The sequence below is a fragment of the Tachypleus tridentatus genome, chromosome 13 (assembly GCF_004210375.1).
Source record: "Tachypleus tridentatus isolate NWPU-2018 chromosome 13, ASM421037v1, whole genome shotgun sequence".
In the NCBI taxonomy this organism is placed as follows: domain Eukaryota; kingdom Metazoa; phylum Arthropoda; class Merostomata; order Xiphosura; family Limulidae; genus Tachypleus; species Tachypleus tridentatus.
Window position 1 is genome coordinate 242,544,956 of NC_134837.1, and position 20,523 is coordinate 242,565,478.

Consider the following 20,523-nt stretch of genomic DNA (forward strand, 5'->3'; position numbering starts at 1 on the left):
TTAGAAAATTTCATTGGTTGGTATAGTTGTTACTAAGTACAAAGCTACATAATAAGTTATCTGTGCTCTAGCTATCCCGGGTATCGAGCCTAAATTTTGCGTCGTAATCCTAGAGACTTACCGCTAGATGGCAATAATCAAAACTTGATTTTTTAAAGCAGTTTGGGTCAATAAAAAACCCTTCAATAAATGTCATTTAATATAAAAAATAAATGATATGAAAAGCAATTAATGCTGAAAAATTCAAATGAATACATCCAGTCATTTTCTTAACATGCATTTGATGTAGTTATTTGTAAGAACAAAGCTTATTAGCGGGTTATTTTGTGTATTTTAACAAGTCTACACTAAAACTAGATAATCAGTTTTTTTCTTTAAATACAAAGCTACACAACAGACTATCAGTGCTCTGCCAACAATGGGTATCAGAATCAAATTTCTCGCATTATAAGCCCGCAGACATAGTGTTGTGCCACTGGCTGCAGAAAGGGTAAAATGAATTTAACACACACAAAAAGATACGAAATCAGCTATTGGGTTTTTATTTTACTGAAACTTAAAATTTGTCAAGCATCAATTTACACAAGACTAAACGAAAAGAATTACTAAACACCTTCCCCCACAACATAAAAATAAACACTTTTTATTTAATGTACTCCCCACCATTTACACACAAAAGCTTTACAAGGTAGCCCAGTAAAGATACCAAGGTCACGTAACAAAAAACACAAGAAATCAATACGGACTATCCTCATATGCCTTCATCAACTCTTTTCTACTTCTATTTCCCAATTCTTCTTTCAACACGCAATTTTGTTTTCTTAAATCTTCTCATTCCTTATTATCACTAAATCTTTGGTCACTTTTAATTCTAGGGTATTAACACGAGTTAAAATATTTTAATCCTAGAATATTAAAGCTCTTAACCAAATAGTAGTTTAATGTTACTGGTCAAAAGATAAATTATTTTCATACCAGTAGGATGTGATTCGAAAATGTAAAAGATTGTGGTAACATGGGTAAACGTCGCCACTGCATTTAAGTTATATTTTGGAACGTGAACAAACCTCTCTCATACAAATCTATTTTTACAAAATTGCATAAACAGTGATTTTTCAAAGCAACAAAACTTAAATAGGATCGCAAGATATTAAAATTTCGTCATCAAAATTATGATTCAAAAACGTTTTCTACACGATCTTTTTATTATCCCCATAAAAGAGTAGTATTCGAAATCTTTTTAAAATAATTTTAATAGAAAAAACTATTTTTTCTTTTAATTACTATTTTACTTCATGAAATCTTACATTCATTTATTTTTATTTGCAACTTTTTCTTTGGTTATCTCAGTAAGTTTTTAACCTGCAGTCTACTGTTTTATCTTTTCTTAGATTTCTTTAGAAAGTACTCCTTCATTTAAATGTCATGGTCTTTGGTAACACCAATTTCAATAGCACCTTAGGCGACGTATAGGACAAAAGACAACAATTCCCATAGTGACGTTGAAGCTAAGTTACAGAGGTCTCAAACTGGTTTCGTTTGTTTGGAAGTACGCGCAGAGCTACACCAGGGCTATCTGCACTAACCGTTCCTAATTTAGCAGTGAAAAACTAGAGAGAAGGCAGTTATCATCATCATCCACCACCAACTGTTGGAATCTTCTTTTACCAACTAATAGTGGGGTTGATTGAAAAAATAATGTTCCTACGGATAAATGTGCGAGCATGTTTGGTGGGACAGGGATTCAAACCCGCGATCCACAGATTACAAGTCGAATGCCTTAACCCACCTGGCTATGCCGGGACTGTTTCGTTCTAAATATAAATGAAATACAGTGACGTTCATGTATAGTCATTCTTAATTTAGAATTAGTGACAAGAACAAATGCAATTAACAGTACTGCAACGTCAAAATTATAGTCTATAGTGAAGATCAGGTTCAACGGTATATCCTGGCTCGAACCTTGTGTCTTTCAATCAGCAATCTGGCATTCTAACATTGGGTCAGATTACATTCTTGATTATAACTTTAGCCACATCTCTCTTGTTTCGTTTATACACATCAGCTTAATACTTTCTTTTAAAATGTTTATGACTTTTTCTTTATAACATAAAATACAAATGATTAAGGGTAGTATTCAAAATGCCATAATTAAACACCAGTGAAAAGGATAACGTTCAAACAGTTGATTTTAAGTAGCAGTTTTGTCTTTTAACGATAACAGGTAATTGAATATTATTCATATGTAACACACAACACACTCATACGTTTGACAAGCACATAGAAATGACAACTCTATAGAATAATAACTCTTCCTTTCCTTTCCTTTTTTTTTTTTTTTTTTTGCCATACTGCTTCGTTCATTAGCTGTTTTCTCTGAAGGTCAAAAGTTACCAAGAGCCATTTCTGTTACAGAAGAGCCTTTAATATGTACGACGTACAATCAGAGGACTGCAAAGTTATCATTTTGTTTCCCTGGGTTGTCTCGAGTAAACAAGTATTAGAATCAAAAAGGGCAAAAAACAGGAGCACAAGCCATATAAGCAGAATTACAATCATTACATATCATATCAAACAATACATAAATCACTACAGTATATTGTACATGTTGGCATATCAAATTTACATTTAAGAGAACGTGAGGAGAGGAGATACGCAATATTACTCAAACGATGGATTCACTTAATATTTGCTATAAATTTCTGAACAATAAAAATTGTGGGGCAGCGGCGTGATGAAACAACATAAAGGATCGGTGAACTGTTTAAACACACGATTTTTAGCTGGCCCATTACACGTTTGGAGCTACGAAAGCGCTTATTAGGTTAACGATCTAAGGTGGTGCTTTTGTTTAAAAAAAGCAAAAAAAAAAAAACGTTGCAGTGTACGTTTAAATGCATTGCGTTGCATAAAAACGTTACTTGCGAAGAACACAATTTGATGAAGGATAGAATCTCAATATACTTGACATATATGAAAGTATGGATATAAATGTATCATTCCAATGCCACACCAACGGGAACAGCCTCGACAGTAAAGAGAGATACTACACAAATTAACGCGTCTTAAATAAACAAGTACAAAGTTTAATTTTTATGAAGCAGGTTACGCACTGAACACAGGAAGAATCTTGTTTAAAAGGGAAGGGATTGTTCACACTTTAAAAAAATTCACACCTAATTAAAATAACGTGTGTTTGTGTGTGTGTGTTTTATTATAGCAAGCCACATCGGGCTATCTGCTGAGTACACCGAGGGGAATCTAACATCTGATTTTAGCGTTGTAAATCTGTAGACTTACCGTGGTGTTAGCGTGGGGGTGGTGGTAAAATAACGTCAAAAATTATACCAGCTGGTTTATACATGAAATAAACATATTCCATCTTGCTTGTGATCACTGTAGGTCTGCAGTGCCTACCTTTTGGAACTTTTTTAATTATAGTCACTAGCTTATTCTAATAGACAAAAAGTTAAACTGCTTAATGACACTGTTGTCATCTGTAGGTTTAATCAGCAGATGATACATATAAGGCTTATAATATTTCATGTAATTATTGTACTTGTGTGAAAAGCAAAAAAATAAATAAATAAATATATATATATATATATATATATATATATATATATATACTTGATTTACATACATGTTAACTTGCTACAGAATAAACATGAACACATTCTATTTAACATTAATGTTTTTAGCACAAAGCTACATAATAGGCTAGCTGTTCTCTGTTCACCGCAAGGAATCGAGCCCAGGATTTTAGGGCTGTAACCAGTGAACCTGATGTTGATCATGGAGGACTCAAGTTAACGGAAATGTCTTCTTAATAGACTAGAGAGACACTCAGTACAGCGCATGTCTCAGCCACGTAGCGTTCATCTTGTTTGGCCCTCCAAATGTACGAAAATGTGTTCAATGTTATAAAAGGACGAAGATTATATTTGGCAAAACAACGGCGAATAACATTCTACATATTTACAAGAAGCTTACTCAAAATTTTATCATTTTCTGAGTTTTAGAGCAAAAATGGTGTGAAAAATCGGTTCCCATTTTAATAGATAATTGTTTTTCGCGAGCTCGCTGTACCGTTGACCCTCCAAAAACCAATCACTTATAAGTTGGTTCGTAGTCCAAACGTATACAAAACAATTCTGACAAACACACACACACACATACATACGAGATGAAAACAACCTCATTCACTTTCGGTGACGGGAAGTAAATACGTTAAAAAAACGCATAAGGACTATTTCAAGTTTCCACAACAACAGTAAAAGATACTGGGGAAGATTCTGCATGTTCCATGTTAAACACAAAACCATTAACCTTATGTATTGTTCGAAACCTAAAAATTTTCACTAACTACCAGTATTCCTCTTTTTTCTCACTAAACAGAATTTCTGAATACGATATTAGTTTTGAAAAATCAGCAAAAAAAAGTTGGTAAAACGAACCAATAACAACATTATAAAAATGTACGGTTACAGACAGTGCTGTGGATAAAAATACACTATTATACTCATTTCAACCAATTCACACGTTCCAGATATGACGTATTTAATTATTCCATTCTCTTTTCTTACTGACACACATAAACGGGCTTACAGTTAAACAGTGACGGAGTTGATTACACACATTATTTCATGTTCTTAGCTTGACACACGTGTGGTAAACCTAAAATTTTCCTGCACTAGAAATTTTACGCACGATAACATATTAATCATTATTCACGTATGTATTAAAATAGAATAAAATGTTCTTTCCAACTTACAATCTTTCCATCTGACTCCTTCTCTCTCTTACAATTTGTTCTTTAACGTTTTGACTCATTAATTCGTAATACATGTTGTAAAATATTTTAATTTATGAATGATTATGACAATAAGTTAAACATATTGGTTTACACACTCCCACTAATTATAAACAACATTTTAAATAGATTTGACGACTAGGTAAGGCACTTGGTTTAGCACAGGTTACTGTGGCCGTCCCTAATTTAGCAGTGTAAGACTAGAGGGAAGGCATCTAAATCATCACCATCCACAGCCAACTCTCGAGATATTCTTTTACAACGAATAGTGGAACTGGCAATAACATTAAAACACCTTCAAGGTTGAAAGGACGAACATGTTTGGTGTAAGGAGGATTCGAAATCGCGACCCTCGAGTTATGAATCGAACGCTCTAACCATCTGGCCATGCAGGGCCAAACTCAGATTCTCTATTTGCTGCCCCCTAGTGAGACAGCGGTATGTCTACGTACTTGTACTACTTGAAACCGGGTTGTGATACTTGTAGTGGGCAGAGCACAGACAACCCTTTGTGCAGCTTTGTACATAAAACCAAAACAAACAAACAAAACTATACTTGTTATTCTGTTTAATAGCAGTAAAACAAATATATTTCATGTAACATTTTCACAGTTCTGTATGTTACAAGTATCTCAATACACATAAACACACACATACACATTATATAAATCTATTTCAAAGCGACGTAAGGATTACTTGCGCAATGTCTTCCTTAATTTTGATTTAACAGGCTAAATTACCCATCGCTAAATCTTCGAATAATCTTGTTTGACCGAAGAGCGGGATTCTATTACCATTTTTAAAACGCACCTACAGCCCTAATGTGTGAACCGTGAATTTATGTAACGAGACACAAACCATAAATTCGTGTATGTTTAGCCTTTAGGCTGGCCCTAACTAATGTTAAACGACAGCAAAAAAAAACAAACAAACTATATTCGACGTGTCGTTAAAAAACAACAAGCTGAAGCGAGTTGAAACGTTTCCAAGGAATTGCGATTACAATACGTTTAGTGGTAGATAAAAAGAGCTTTGTTTCGTATTCATTGCGGAATCTATTTTGTTTCTTACAAAATATAAAAGAAATAGATATAACAATTCTTACGTTTCTAACTTATTAATAATAAGCTATAATGTACAAAAGGCAATACGTATGAAATTAATTAAAAGTTAAAAAACGAGGACAGGTGCGATCATTGTTATCAGCTAATACCAAATAATGGTGTAATCGTTATAATGAAAATCGCTCACGGTCAGGCTTTAAAGAAACGAAACAAAAATCAACAAGTTATCATAATAAGCAATTAGAAACGATTCCGAAAAGATATTATAATAAAAGGAACCTCAAACAAAGTTGATTTAAAAACGACATAAAACACGCCAACAATATTTTAAAAAAATCTTAATATTGTTTGTTTGTAGTTAAACACATAACATAAAGTTATCTGTGCTCTGCCCATCATGGGTATCGAAATCCGATTTCGAGCGTTTTAAGTCTGCAGACATACCGCTCTGCTCTGTAATTTAAGTCTTTTTATTAATCGTAAGATTAAGGAATAACAATTCGTGACTGAAAATTTAATGCAGTGCTGACACATGAAAATGAAAGTTAAGCACGTTTTGTAAAAAAAAACTGAGGAAGTTCACACTAACTACGGCGAGGTTTGGTTTTTCCCCTTTTTGAAAGCTGCATTCAAGGAAATATTGTAGACGTAGAGCATAAATCCGAGTTTCCTATGTGTTTTTTTTTTAAAGACAGTTACATGGTGGAAAAATGGTACATACATTGTTGAACCTAGCTGTTAATTGTTCGTGATGGGGAAAAATAGTACATACATTGTTGAACCTAGCTGTTAATTGTTTAATTGTGCGCAAATATACATATTTTTTTCAACTGTGATAACCACGGGTATCAAACCCAGATTTTAAAATGTACAAGCCCTCATACTTGCATCTCAGCCATTTGACGGCTAATTTTTTAGCCCCTAGAGTTGCTTTGTGTGAAAACTAAACAAATAAACAAATATTAATATTAAATGACCTCTTGCATATTATTTCTGTCTTATTTTTTCCATTTGTCAGTACTTTATATGAAGCAGTGTTAAAAATAGTTTGTATGTTATTTTAGTTTTTTAGTCAGATATTACACATGTCGTTAGTTATTCAAACTTTGTAACAAATATCTTGCTGTTTTTGTTTTACTTCTATTATCTGTAATTATGCAGTTCACAATAATCTGAGTTGTGTAATGAAAATGTTTTTTTACAACGCTTCGCCAGTTTCAATTTTTCGATTTCAGTGACTTGATTTTATAGAGTAAAATTTGAGAATTACACACACAAAGAAACAACAAGAAAGAGGTCCCTGCTAACTTCAATTTTCGTAAATTAACTCAAAGCTCCGAAATGTCTTTCTAAAACATTGTTCACAGACAAAATAATAATCATAATTGACAAAAACCTAAGATAAAAAACTAATACAATCATCACTTCGTATTTTCGGCCCGAGTAGTAAGTAGACTTTTTTTTATCATATCGTAGGTTCAAGCATCAAACTTAACAGTATATGCTCTAGCAATCAGATATTTAAGTCCATATATTGCTAAAAGTTTTATTTTTCTTCATAATAATTCACTTTAAGTTTATATCAATATTATAACTAATCCTTCTTATCAGAAAAGTAACTTCAACAAATAAACTTTGTTTTTCAGTGGTGTATCTTTGACAATATTGACGTCAATAGGTTTTCAAACTTTCTTCAAGTTTTCTTTATCAACATTTAATGTATAATGTTTCTTGATTTGTGTTTGTAAGAAGCTTATTCAAACCAAACATACATTATTAACTGTTACGTGTAAACATACTAAACAATAAAGATTCATTCTTATTCTTCTCATGGAAAATTTTATTTAAACACTTGGAAAAAAAAAAATAAATCCCAGAATATCTGTGGCTCAATCAGGCACGAGAACCAGTTCTGGAATAACTGGTTACTCCGTAAACATGAAGTCATACTTTTACAACAGCACACCCAAGTAACAGGTGCACAACGATAGAACATAATCGAGTGCTAGTTTTTTACCATGCATATTGAAGAGAAAGCTGCTTACAACATCGGTTCTTATAGATAGGTTTTGTTTTGTTGTTTTTTGGACCAAGAAAGAAACTTTACTATAAGAATTCGAAACCAACATAATGTTATGCAAATGAGTGTCTCCATAATACAATGTAAAAATATCGAAATTCATTACAACACTACTTGAGATATATACTTTCATACAGATTTTTTCTTATAAAACGGAATGAAAATATTTAGTTGAATAACCGCGAGTCTACGATAAAGAAGGATCACGCCATACGTCACTTGTATATGTACATATAAAAAAAGAAATGTTGACGTGCTACTTAAGTGTTTTGTTAACACTTATTTTGCATTATTTCCGTCCTCCTTTGTGAATATGTCTACTAATATTAACAAGTTTAAAATTCTGGTATAACTGCATCAGAAAACAAACGGGTGTACTCTTTTAAAAGATGTTTATAACGTAGCTATAAAAAATCCAGGAAAAATGGCGTTTACTAAAAATCGCAATTTTATTTACGATCAAACACGCAATGTGCGATACATTTAACTAGAACGTGTGTATATTTCATAAGTATCTGTACTAGCAGGAACGACGCCCTATGGGCGGCTTTTTTCACTAGTATTTGATAATCATAGTATTCTTACCTCATTAAAAAAATAAAAAGTGAACATTTTATAAAAAATAAATTTTATGGGAAGCATCACATGATAAAAATATGAGCATTGTGGTGATATAAACAGTAATGTTTTCATGTATTAAAAGTGGTGTATTTTACATCAACAGATATACAGTCAAACCCTCAGGCACAGTTCTAGTGAAATACATGTTCTTGCAAAATAGCGTTCTGTTGTAAAGAAATGGTTGTTGCATATGTTGTAGTTATTTTTGTGGGTAAAACGTTTTACAGATGTGTTTCCAGTGCTATTCAATAGATGATGTCACACTGTATTTATTATTTCGGCCATATACACACACACACACACACACACACACACATATATATATATATTTATATATAAACGCTATGTCCATTATAGGAAATTACAACAAAGGCGTACAGGATATTATTTGGCATTGCACAGCCATGACGAAATAATTATATAAAAAAATACCAAAAAATCAACATTTTATTATACACGTACACGCTAACAAACACACGATCTTGTCATAAAAACTTAAGCAATGCAAAATTATACAATTTATACAAGTGTACAACTGGTATAATTTTACAATAAAGATGTTTGTGGTCATAACACCAAAAAGCATTCGGATAGTCCGTCTATCAGACATGATCAAAACAACAGATTAAAAACAACAAGACACCTACAACTTCAACAAGGGGAGCTTGGCAAGGTGGTTAAGGCACTCGACTCGTAATCAGAGGGTCGAGATTCAAATCCCCTTCACACCAAACATGGTTGCCCTTTCAGCCGTAGGGGTGTTGTAATGTAACGGTCAATCCCACTATTCTTTGGTAAAAGAGTAGCCCCAGAGTCGGCGGTGGGTGGTGTTGAATAGCTGCCTTACCTCTAGTCTTACACTGCTAAATTAGGGACGACTACAGCAGATAGCCCTCAGGTAGCTTTACGCGAAATTCAAAACAAACCAAACAAACAAGGGAGGAGATGGGATCTTTTTGCTAGAACCGACGTGTCACTACCATTCACTGTCTATAGCCACTTGTGGGTATAATTACTCCTAAAGACATCGATATAAATATTACACAGTTCTTCAGCTTTCCATTTACAATAAATTAGAAAACTAATAACACAGATGAGTTTCTTCTCTGTATACATCACCAACCTACACCTACTAGTATAATTCATCTACTTTTTCTTCCAGCATGTCTCTTAGCCACCTAAAACTATTTTCAAGTAACATTCTTGGTGATGTAATCGAAGCCCAGAAAATTATGAAAAATTTAAAACTATTAGGCACAAACTTCATATAAACCTGACTTTGAAAGTAGTCTGACAAAATAATAATTCTGATGATAATGATGTACGATTACAACTGTGGACGAGGCACAACCATCAGAAAATTGGATATCCATACTTTCTAAACGTCCTAAGTTTTTATTTCATTGTTTGCTTACTGATTATCGTGCAAAGCCATTCGACAGCTATATGCGCTAACTGTTAGAAGCAATAATATATAGCTCTAATATAGAAGCAATAGGCTAGAGGTAAGCCATTGTCACTCACCGCCAACTCTTGAATTACTCTTTGCTAACGAAACGTTGGACTGACCATCATATTATAACGCCTCAAAAGCTGACAAGATTACAATGTTCGGTGATGGGACTCGAACCCGCGATCTACAGGTTACGAGTCGAGTGTCTAACCACCAGTTTGCTATTTCAGATCAACATGAAGATAAAATAATTTTGACATTCGATCATTTCTTCAAGCAATACTTTTATAAGTCAACATGTATTAAAACATACATACACACACGAACACACACTTCTTGTGTACACGTATCTAATTGTAATAACAAAAAGAACAAAATAATTTAAGTTTTCTCTTGTACCTTTCGATTCACCTAAACTCATTTTTCCCAAAGTATGCTCTGGTCAAATAATATATTTGAAAAACTCTAAAAGAAAGATAACTGAAAGTTACTGAATACTTTAACTTGTGTCATAAAATAATACCGTAGTTACGTCTACTTGAGAAATATCCTAAATATAACTCGAACAAAAGATGATGAATGCATTTTGAATATCTTAAAAAAAACAAAAACTATTCACTAAATTTTCAGGCAAGTTAAGACTATTATTCTAAACCTCCTGAACTGTACGAACTACCTCATGATCATAAATCTTACTCACCTTTAGCACTTACAGTTTTCACGTGAAATTCTCCGTTGGCATCTCTATCTCGGTTACATTAATAGTCACTTCACCCTTCCGAATGAAACCTTTCGTGTATGATCAGCACTGATGACGTTTTTAACAGGTAATTTAACGATTAGTTCGATATCCTAAAAGACTCTGATGTTGCCTCTATGTCCCCTTCCGTTCCCATAAAAGATAGTAAAGTTCTGTTATGAATCTAGTTATATTTGATACCCCTTTTTACTATTATTGAAGTTTCTGTAGAAGCAACTGAAAATCATATAAAGTTTACTTGAAACAACAATTATGCCCCTCCCAGGGGCACAACAGTATGTCTACGGATTTACAAATCTAGAAACCGAGTTTCGATTTCCCCTGTAGGCAGAGTACAGATAGCCTTTTCTGTAACTTAAGAGCTTATTTTCAACAAACTAAAACCAAACCAACGACAAATAATTTAAATTCAAGGTAGACAACCCTTTATAAATAAACCAATGGTACTGTATGGGTAACAACACAGCTGTTGTCTCGGCTTCTGATTTCATGCATTTATTTAACCTATCAGGTCTTACTTAATGGAATTTTGAAACAAATTTAAAACAGTTTAGTGGTAGAGATATAAAGATGGCATGTGTGTGTTTTATTATAGCAAAGCCATACTGGGTTATCTTCTGAGTCCACCGAGGGGAATAGAACCCCTCATTTTAGCATTGTAAATCCGTAGACTTACCGTTGTACCAGCGAGGGACAATAATATGGCATTTTCGGTATGTGAAATCATAGACTTTCACTTCTTTTGCAGTTTGCTGACTTTCTTCATAACCAACACTACCACAAAGCTGACACTCACAACTACAGCAATGTCCAGAATTCTACACCCTTTCTTAATACCATGGTTATAATGGCAAATAACAAAGTTATTACTGGAGTATATTTAAAACCACGTGTAAAGCACATTATCCTACGATCCAACTCGCACTATCCAACGACTAATAAACAGAATCAAAACAAGCCAACTCAAATGAATAGAAAAAAACAACTGAAACACCTTTGATGGTATAACGCAAACTAGAAATAAACCTCCGAAACTTCTGTTATTTACTTTTCATTCATATAATTACACTACTGAGAATTTTCATAAGTTTGACTCGTAAGATTCTAGAAATACAAAACAAGGGATCAACCACACGAGCACTGTTCAATTATATTGTTGTTTTTCTGTATTTTTTTCGGTTTCCGTCACTTACAAACCACACCTACAATATGTAACGGCCAAAGCCCCCACACACTCCCCCAAAAACACACACGTATGATTGTCCCACATTTTAAACATTGATATATTATGGATAGAATTGTTTATTTCACCATCCCATATTAGGGCTTAAGATAGTTAAACTCCCCCATATATATACTTTCTAGTTCGAAGCTATTACAATGGAAATATCATAATAACACTGAAATTATATATAAAAAAAAACGTTTACTGCATAAATATAACACTTATAATTATTTACGATATGTATAGCCAACAGATAATTTCTAGACTACACTAAGTTTAATAGCTGCTCTTTACAAGAACTGTACTACAAAAGAAACGTTGAAAATTTTATTCTGAGGCAATTCTTAGTGGTGAAAGGTATACTAAATGTATTACGAATTTGTCAGATGCACTTATAGTTATTCTGTTCAGGAAATGTTGAATCTTTTTCATTTGAGGATGATAAATCACTACTTCCTTTCTAACAAACTTTTACACAAGAACTTATCAATAAAAATCATTTCTTTCCCGAAAAATTAGGAATGCGCAGTTAGTCCTAACTGCTACCTGAGTGAATGGCTCGGGTGATCCACGAAAAGGAAGTAATTCTAGACAAGGGATTCATAAAAACAATTTTTTTTTCATTTCTGAAGTTGTCTATAGTATTTCATAAATATTATTTATGCGTTATTGACAAAACAAAACAGTTGGGTTAAAAGCTGCTCTGGAAATGTTATGTTTTCCGATCACTGTGGGATTGTGTAAGCTAACACTTTACTGATACAACTTGATAATATATACATAGATCATAACTAAGCGTTTTAAATTCGTTTGAATTTAGGGAGCAATGATCACTTTTTAAATAATTTCCTCTTTAAAAATCTGTTGAATGTCAGTGATCATGGCAACTGATTTATGATTTTAAATTGGAGCCTCTGTGCGTAGGAAGAGACATTTTATTATTCAAACTACAAACGTTTGAACGATAGGCTAAGAAGGTTGTAAAACTGTTAAACGAACTACTCAGCAAGGCTCAAAGAACAAAACTTACATTTTGTGTACTGCTTATGAACTTGTGTTTGTCGTCAAGCATACAGATACGGAACACGCTAGCTATGCCCTGTCCACAACGGGTATCGAAACCAGACTTTTTGGGTAACAAGTCCCGACACCGCTAAGCCACTAGGTAGCGTATGAACGTGTACTTGAGAAAAACAATACTAGTTGTAACCATTTGCTAGCAGAGAGTAAACATTTAGCTCATAGAATAATATTTGTGTTCCGAAGGAATTGAAAGGTACAGACAAGTTATGTTTTATAATAATTTCATCTTGTCTCCTGGCTAAGAGTATGTGCGTTTCGAAAGGAGACAAAAGTTTTCGGTAATAATCAATGTTTGGAATGTCTTTATACTACAAAACCTTTATATAACTTTTTGTCGTCTTGTTAAATATATCAATAAGACGATTTTCCAGTCTCTAACAGAGGTATTGCTGATGGCTTGTTATGTTAGCCTCACCAGATACTGTCTTATTTCTTTTGGAAAATATTCAAAGGATCTCACTACAAATAATCAAGTTACCTTTTTAACAGATTAAGATCACTGTGTTGCCTGGAAACGACACAATAAAGTATTTTTTATAGACATATTCTGGGGCTTGGCCAATCGAATATAAACGTTTTTAAGGCAGGACATACTGATTTTGCAAAATGAAATGTCAAAGATATTTATTCTTTCTTCCACTTTTTTTACTACACATAACATATAACTGTAACCGCAAATTTACGGAAGATAAATTTCCATATAAGGCATTATGATAACCATCAAAAAGGGTGCACAAATTTGCTCAATAAAACAAAACAAAACAAACAATGTGACAAGAGTGTGCGTGATAAACATGCGTGCATACCAGCAATGGTATTCACAATGTTACAGCAAAATATCTGTAATTCCGCATTCCTTTAACATTGCTTAAGCACAAAATTATATTATCATGCATTATACTTACATGTAATCTATAGGCGTAGCCAGCATTACAGAGCGGGAAAATGGATTTTGTTTTTTTTAAATGCCTTTTCTTGTACATAAATTTAAGGGATTTACTTGAAAATCGAAATCTTATTAAAAAATAACAAAAGATGATGGTTGGTATTTTTAAACTTTTTAAAAATATTAGGGTGGTCGTTTTATCCCCCCCAAATCTCATTCTCTCTCATGGATACACCTCTGTGTAACTTTTGATGAAACAGTTCTATTCACACGTGTATACTCACTTTAACCAAGACCAAAGAATAAATTTAAGAGCTAGAAAATAATCATCTTTTGAATACTAGTGTTAGTACACTTAACTAAATATTCCAGAAAAGTTCCGGTAAACAGGCAACATTACACATCTTTTATCCTAGCGGCAAACTTGTGCAACAGCTCAATGAAATACATAACAAAATAACGATGCTTCATGATACGTCCGACTCTTTGGTTACTTTATATGTTTTTACTTCTGATGAGTGCCCAATCGTGTGGGGTAATTACTAGTTTTAATTATTTATATGTTTTTACTTCTGATGCAAGTGCCCAATCATGTAGGGTAATTACTAGTTTTAATTAAAGTATGACTGTACACAATAAATTACTTTCACCTGTCTCATTATTCACGAACCGTTACGTTCTGCAAACAACATATCTTGGGGTTCTTTGTTATTGCATTCTACTGGACATTGAACAATATACGTTCTTACTGTCACATATTTGAAAAAACAGAATTCTAATGAAGCCACTTTATTATAAACTATATCTGGTTAATCTGGATATTTAGGGAAATACTCTTGATTTTAGCTCCAAGTATAAAATATGTTCATTTAATAAGGTTCGTTTACAAATTGCATCCAAACATAGAAGATAAAGTAAATGCAAGATATATACATAGGGGTTTGAGTGAACGTAATAAACACTCGATTCTTTAACTAATTAGGTTATCGTTGTGCATTTATTGTACATTGTTTGTTGCCATTCGACACAGAGTTATCGCACTATTATTTAGAAATGTGTATGCCATTTTCTATTATTATATCATAGTGAAATAGTGGTATCATTATGTCCATGTAAAACTTGTGAACGATTGCAGCAGCACATAAAATGACGCAAAAAAATGTCGCAAACGAACAAGACTGGTAAATGTTGCGTCGATAGTCTAGGAGTTGCACGAAAAGTTAATTAACTGGTTTAATTATTTGAAACCCCAGGAAGTCTGGATTAACTGTTTCCTACTTCCCTTACCACTATTTGTTTAATCTTGCCAACGTAGCAGCACAGCCTTTGAAATATTGCACAGAGTTACTTCTCGTTACCATATAACTTACACAAACAAGGATGCATTGAGCTACAAATGGTTGTTTTCACAAATTGCATTTATACTTTGATACGTCTAAGTCGTTTAAAACTAACAGGGATTGGATATCAGGAAATGATGAAGGTAGCCATTTTGTACGATAATCTCATAGTGGATTATACAATAAAAAGATCAATGTCTATTGACGTCACGGTTAGGTCTGTTCAAACTTAGGAACGTGTTTACAATATGCGTTTATGTTTAAAGCTAAGAAAGCGCTTTCATTTCATATGACTACAAGGGCGCTTTACGGTTACTTCTACAGCGGAAATACTGCAGCTACAGATAAAACGTTAGCGGTTTCAGTCTCCCTAATAACGACGTTCAGATTTTGAAAATATAAAATACAAGAAATACGTAATAAAAAAAAAGTTGTATAAACGTAAAAACTAGCGATTGTAACACCATTATAACTTGGCATTCTAGACGTCTCTGGAGTTTACTAACTTGAAAAATTAACAACAAAAACAATAAATACATATTCTGTGAAGGTAAGAAAAGAGCACACGATAAAACCTTCCTTTTAACCATTCAGACAACAAAGTAACTGATGAAGATACGTTAAACTTAGTTCACACTGTCTATAATAACCATTTTATCAGGAAGAATTTTAAGTCTTTGAAATTCCTAAATAGTTTAATTGCTTCCATGAAAATGTCGTCTCTGTCAAAAAGTCAAGGTTTCTCTTAATATTTAAATGATTGGATAACTTCACCTACCTGACTGGCGTACAGAACAGCGACAGTTCGGTTTTAGCTTCTCGAAACAGCAGAATATCTTAATTCAGATTTGGCATTAAGTTAATTCGAAGCACACGAACATTCATTAGTTTTCAAAAACGTGACATGTACAAACAACAGACACACTATACAGAGTCAGCTGTTCGCAGAACAAAGGTTGTACTTGTAAAGTAGCGGCAGCTTGTCTCACCATACAAATATTTGTTGTTGTTTTTTTGCGAATACACGTCCAAAACAAGAAAACTGTTACTTTATTTAGTTTTGATATGAAATAAAAATACTTCTTTGTGTAGCATTAACAAACAACCATCCCGACTCTGTGCAGAATTCGCAAAGAATTTCACTACTAATGTCCAGAAGCTAATATCCATAATGCAGTTCTTCTATTTTAGAGAAGTCGCCATGACGTTGAGGAGAAATTAAATTTGGCAGACAAACACCCATTTCTTTTCCTTCAGAATACACAAAATTAATCATTCCATTTGAACGTCAACTATTAAATAAAACACAAAGACTGCAGTTCGGTATTGTAAGTAATTCAGTTATTACGTGAAGCCCCCTGTTATATGTAGAATAAAATGATACCATAAACTTTATGATTTTAAATTTGCACATTAGTACCAGATATTAAAGTACACAATATAGTTTGTTTCACTAATTAACTGTGTTCTAATTACTTAATCAAAACGTCAGAGTAACAAAAAGCTTCTTTATTAAGTTACTTTCGGGTTAGTAAAATTCTTCTTTATACATCAACAATTTTCTGGGGAAAAATTTTGGTGAGTAAATAAACAAATTAATAACACTCAGTCAGTTTCCTTTTAAGTACGTTCACGATAATGAATCAGTCGATCGTTCAATTAATTTATACATTCCATATACATATTAATTATTTTAGAAGTTTACTAATCTGTTCATATAATTCAGCCATATAGTCATTTTTACTTGTTTATTTTTGAAAAATGAAATAAAATTCAACTTGAAGAAACACTCCAATACTCTACAAACGACGACCTCATTTAAGTCCTCACTTCAGAGATAAACGTGCACAAAACCACCCGACTATTTTGAGTTAATAAATGATGACACGTTACTGTTATACCTTACACCAACTGCTTACAGTAGGGGTTAGTGTCTTTATGGATAAAGTATACCACAATGTATAACAGTACGAAAAACAAAGTACAAACGAAACGCAGGAAAGACTGACAGTGTAAAATGCTCGGATGATTCAATAGGCTTAGAAAACAACTTAAAACGACGAACAATTACAACCTTCACAGCGCGCAAACAATAAATCTTCTGGTGCAGAAACAATTTTTTTTTGCCATCATTATATCAATAAGTATAGAACAGATGGACGTGTACAGCACAGAGGAAGTGGGTAGGGAACGGAAGACGGAAGAAGGTTCGCGCCATTCTTTAGTCTATAGTCGTTTATTTAATATGGGTCGTGCTTAGAACACGTACGTCCCTCTAGGTGGTTGTCAGTCAAGTATCACTTACTTTTACCAAGTCATTTGGTAGCCGCCTTTGAAAATAACGTCAAAATTTTGGGATGTCTCGATTATTTCTTCATAAGGTATACTTACAACCTTGAAAACGTTAATCGGTAATAGCAAAACTCTTATTGTAAAAATGCAACGAAAAATAAAATAAATATTTCATTTATGCACATCCTATTTTTCTCGCACAACACTACTTATTAACATGAAAGAAAATAACGTTGACAGAAATTAATTAATAATGCGTATATTCACTTCGAACTCTAGCGTTGTGGTTTATCCTATTCCTTTACAGAACATATTATGCAGACCACAAATTTTGTTTAAATATGGTACTCTGTAATTAGTAATATTCCTTCCCCTATCTGAACAATTACGGGTCTAGTCTTGAACCTAATTTCTAAGCCAGTGTAAAAAACTTCTATCTTATTGTCTTGTTGTATATTTACAAATATCTGTAGTTTGACTAAACGTCAAAAGGTATCAACGAACCGTTTCATTCATTTAGTTGTAAACTTTACCATATTCATAATTTAAATTAAATAATGTTATGAATACATAAGTGTAACTTTAAAAGTGAAACATGATCACAAATAAACTGTAATGAAGCCTAAAAACTTAACTACACATACATTTGTTATATTACTCTTTTCTAATTTATTTATAAAGACCTACTGGATTAAATGCTTAATCAAATACAGTAAATTGACACTTTGATCATGCTACAAAATATAAATTAAAACGTAATTTTTTTACCATCTTAATTAATGTTATAGGTGTTTCATATCCAGTTAGCATAAGCAAACAATATTCTATTAACCTTCCACTGAATTACATCTGGCTTTCAGTTGTCCTGACATTTCGTGTAGTTCATAAACTTAGTAATTTTAAACTATGCAAAGTCTCATATAAATACTTTCGTAATAAAATTAGGTCACAAAAATATGGACTTACCCTTTGACGAAAGCTTTCTGAGCGACCGATCGCTGTGCCTTTCTTGCCACTGAAACGAGGAAACATCGTATTTATCAAAATTCCGTTCAAAAACCATGGCCAAGGCAGATTTAAATCCAACGAGCTCGAACTACGAAGCTCGCCGCGTTACAGCCCTGGTGCATAGATAACTTATAAACACAATACATTCAAGCAAGTTGCCGCCACTGTTTGTGCTTACATAGCCGGCAGCAAGTTGGTTAATAGCATCAAGAGATCTAACAGGAAGCCTCGTATTGGAACTTATAAAACATGTAAACATTCAGCGCTGACTCAACTACGTAGCCATTGTGCCAAATGCTTCACCCGACTGGCTAGCAAAGAAAATGAGTCAGTGCAACAGCCGTGTGTGTTTGTGCGTATACACTTCAGTAAGAACTCTTGCAAGAGAGGGAAGCGCGATAGTGTGGGTAGACGGGGGAGTTGGCGAATCAGAAGAGTTATGAGACCACAGCTTTTCAAGCGGCTAGTTTAACCAGCAGATATCTAGATATCTTTATAAAACACTGTATATTCTAAAATACGGCAGCCAAAATTTTATCTATTATGCCATGCTAAAATCTCGCCGACCTCACTGCAGGAAAAAACTCAAAACGAAATGCTGCACATTCTATCGATCAGAACAAATCGCGCTATTTTACATCACTGTCAAACAGCTTAGTCTTACTGAACGTCAGCGCCATCTATCGAGTATCGAACATCATCAAATACATAATTCAACCTTGAGAACAACAGAGAACAAAACTGTCCCTCGTACAACTCCAAGATAAGTAAGGTATGCTATCAGATATATTTTTAATCACCCGACATCAAAATAATTGCAAAACACGCAATACTGCCTACACGGAAAGTGACTAGAAATGTTCCCAGGCTATCGAATAATAAATACAAATAATATACAATGCGCTTGTACACGAGATTTCATTAGTTTCTTGTAATTGATAGACAAATATGTGCATATTTTTATTTTGTAAATTACTTAAACATGGAAAGGAAGGCAAATTAATATACAGTGCTCAACAAAATAGAACACGAAGGCCGTTTTTTAGTGCAAAATGACACATTTGGTTTTCTACGTTGTCTCGACTTCAGGAAAGCTTTGAATACGACCATTACAAGCCCCCAGGCCTACTGTATAGCCACAAAAGGCTTCAGTATCATATGAAATATATTAAAAAAACCCAAAACAATGAATTTCTAATAAAAACAAATCAAAGGAAAACTACAAATAGAATATTTAAGACTAAAATCCTTGGACAATGTATTCGTTTTACCTAAACATTCCCACCGAATTGGGGAACAGCTCCCCTAGGTTCTAATGTTTAAATGCTTACTCATTAGCGCAAAGATATACAATATGCTGTCTGCGCTCTGTTCATCACAGGCAATCGAACCAAGGATTTCAGCGTTGTAAATCTATGAACTGACCCACTTATGGGTTTAAAGTTTTGTACATTTTAGTGTGGGAATCAAGTAAAAAAACAAAACAAAAACATTACGATCCTGAAAACGTGTTTGTTTGGCATTTGCTCGTGCATTTCAGTGTATAATCATTATAGTCCTAGATCCGAAATATCTATAACAGCAAGGGTACCCAAATGTTTAATCAATGTGTTTTAATCACTATCAATCTTTGTTTTTAAGGCACCATATTATCTCAGTTAACTACGTGAGTACTATACAAGCACCTTTCTTTGGTTAGATGCTACTGACAGTACAACCTAAAATACGATATAGTTAGCTTGATTGTTGTTAAGCGTAAAAATCCACAGTGGTTATCACTGTTCTTCCTACCACGTATATGGAAATATCGTTTCTAGAGTTACAAGCCCTCAGACTTAGCGCTAGGATACCAAGGGACAACATGTGATTTGGACAGTATGTGGTAATATATGCGCTTT

The 20,523-nt window shown here is 33.4% G+C and overlaps 1 protein-coding gene across 5 annotated transcripts in view; it reads right to left on the reverse strand.

The window, feature by feature from the left end:
* Window positions 1-20,523, reverse strand: part of LOC143238617 (rho guanine nucleotide exchange factor 11-like) — a 222,027-nt gene that overhangs the window by 64,784 nt on the left and 136,720 nt on the right. For all 5 annotated transcript variants that reach the window (XM_076478992.1, XM_076478990.1, XM_076478989.1 and 2 more), the window contains one exon: window positions 18,584-18,632. In XM_076478992.1, the coding sequence (XP_076335107.1) occupies window positions 18,584-18,632 (49 nt within the window). The remainder of the gene's footprint in view (window positions 1-18,583; window positions 18,633-20,523) is intronic.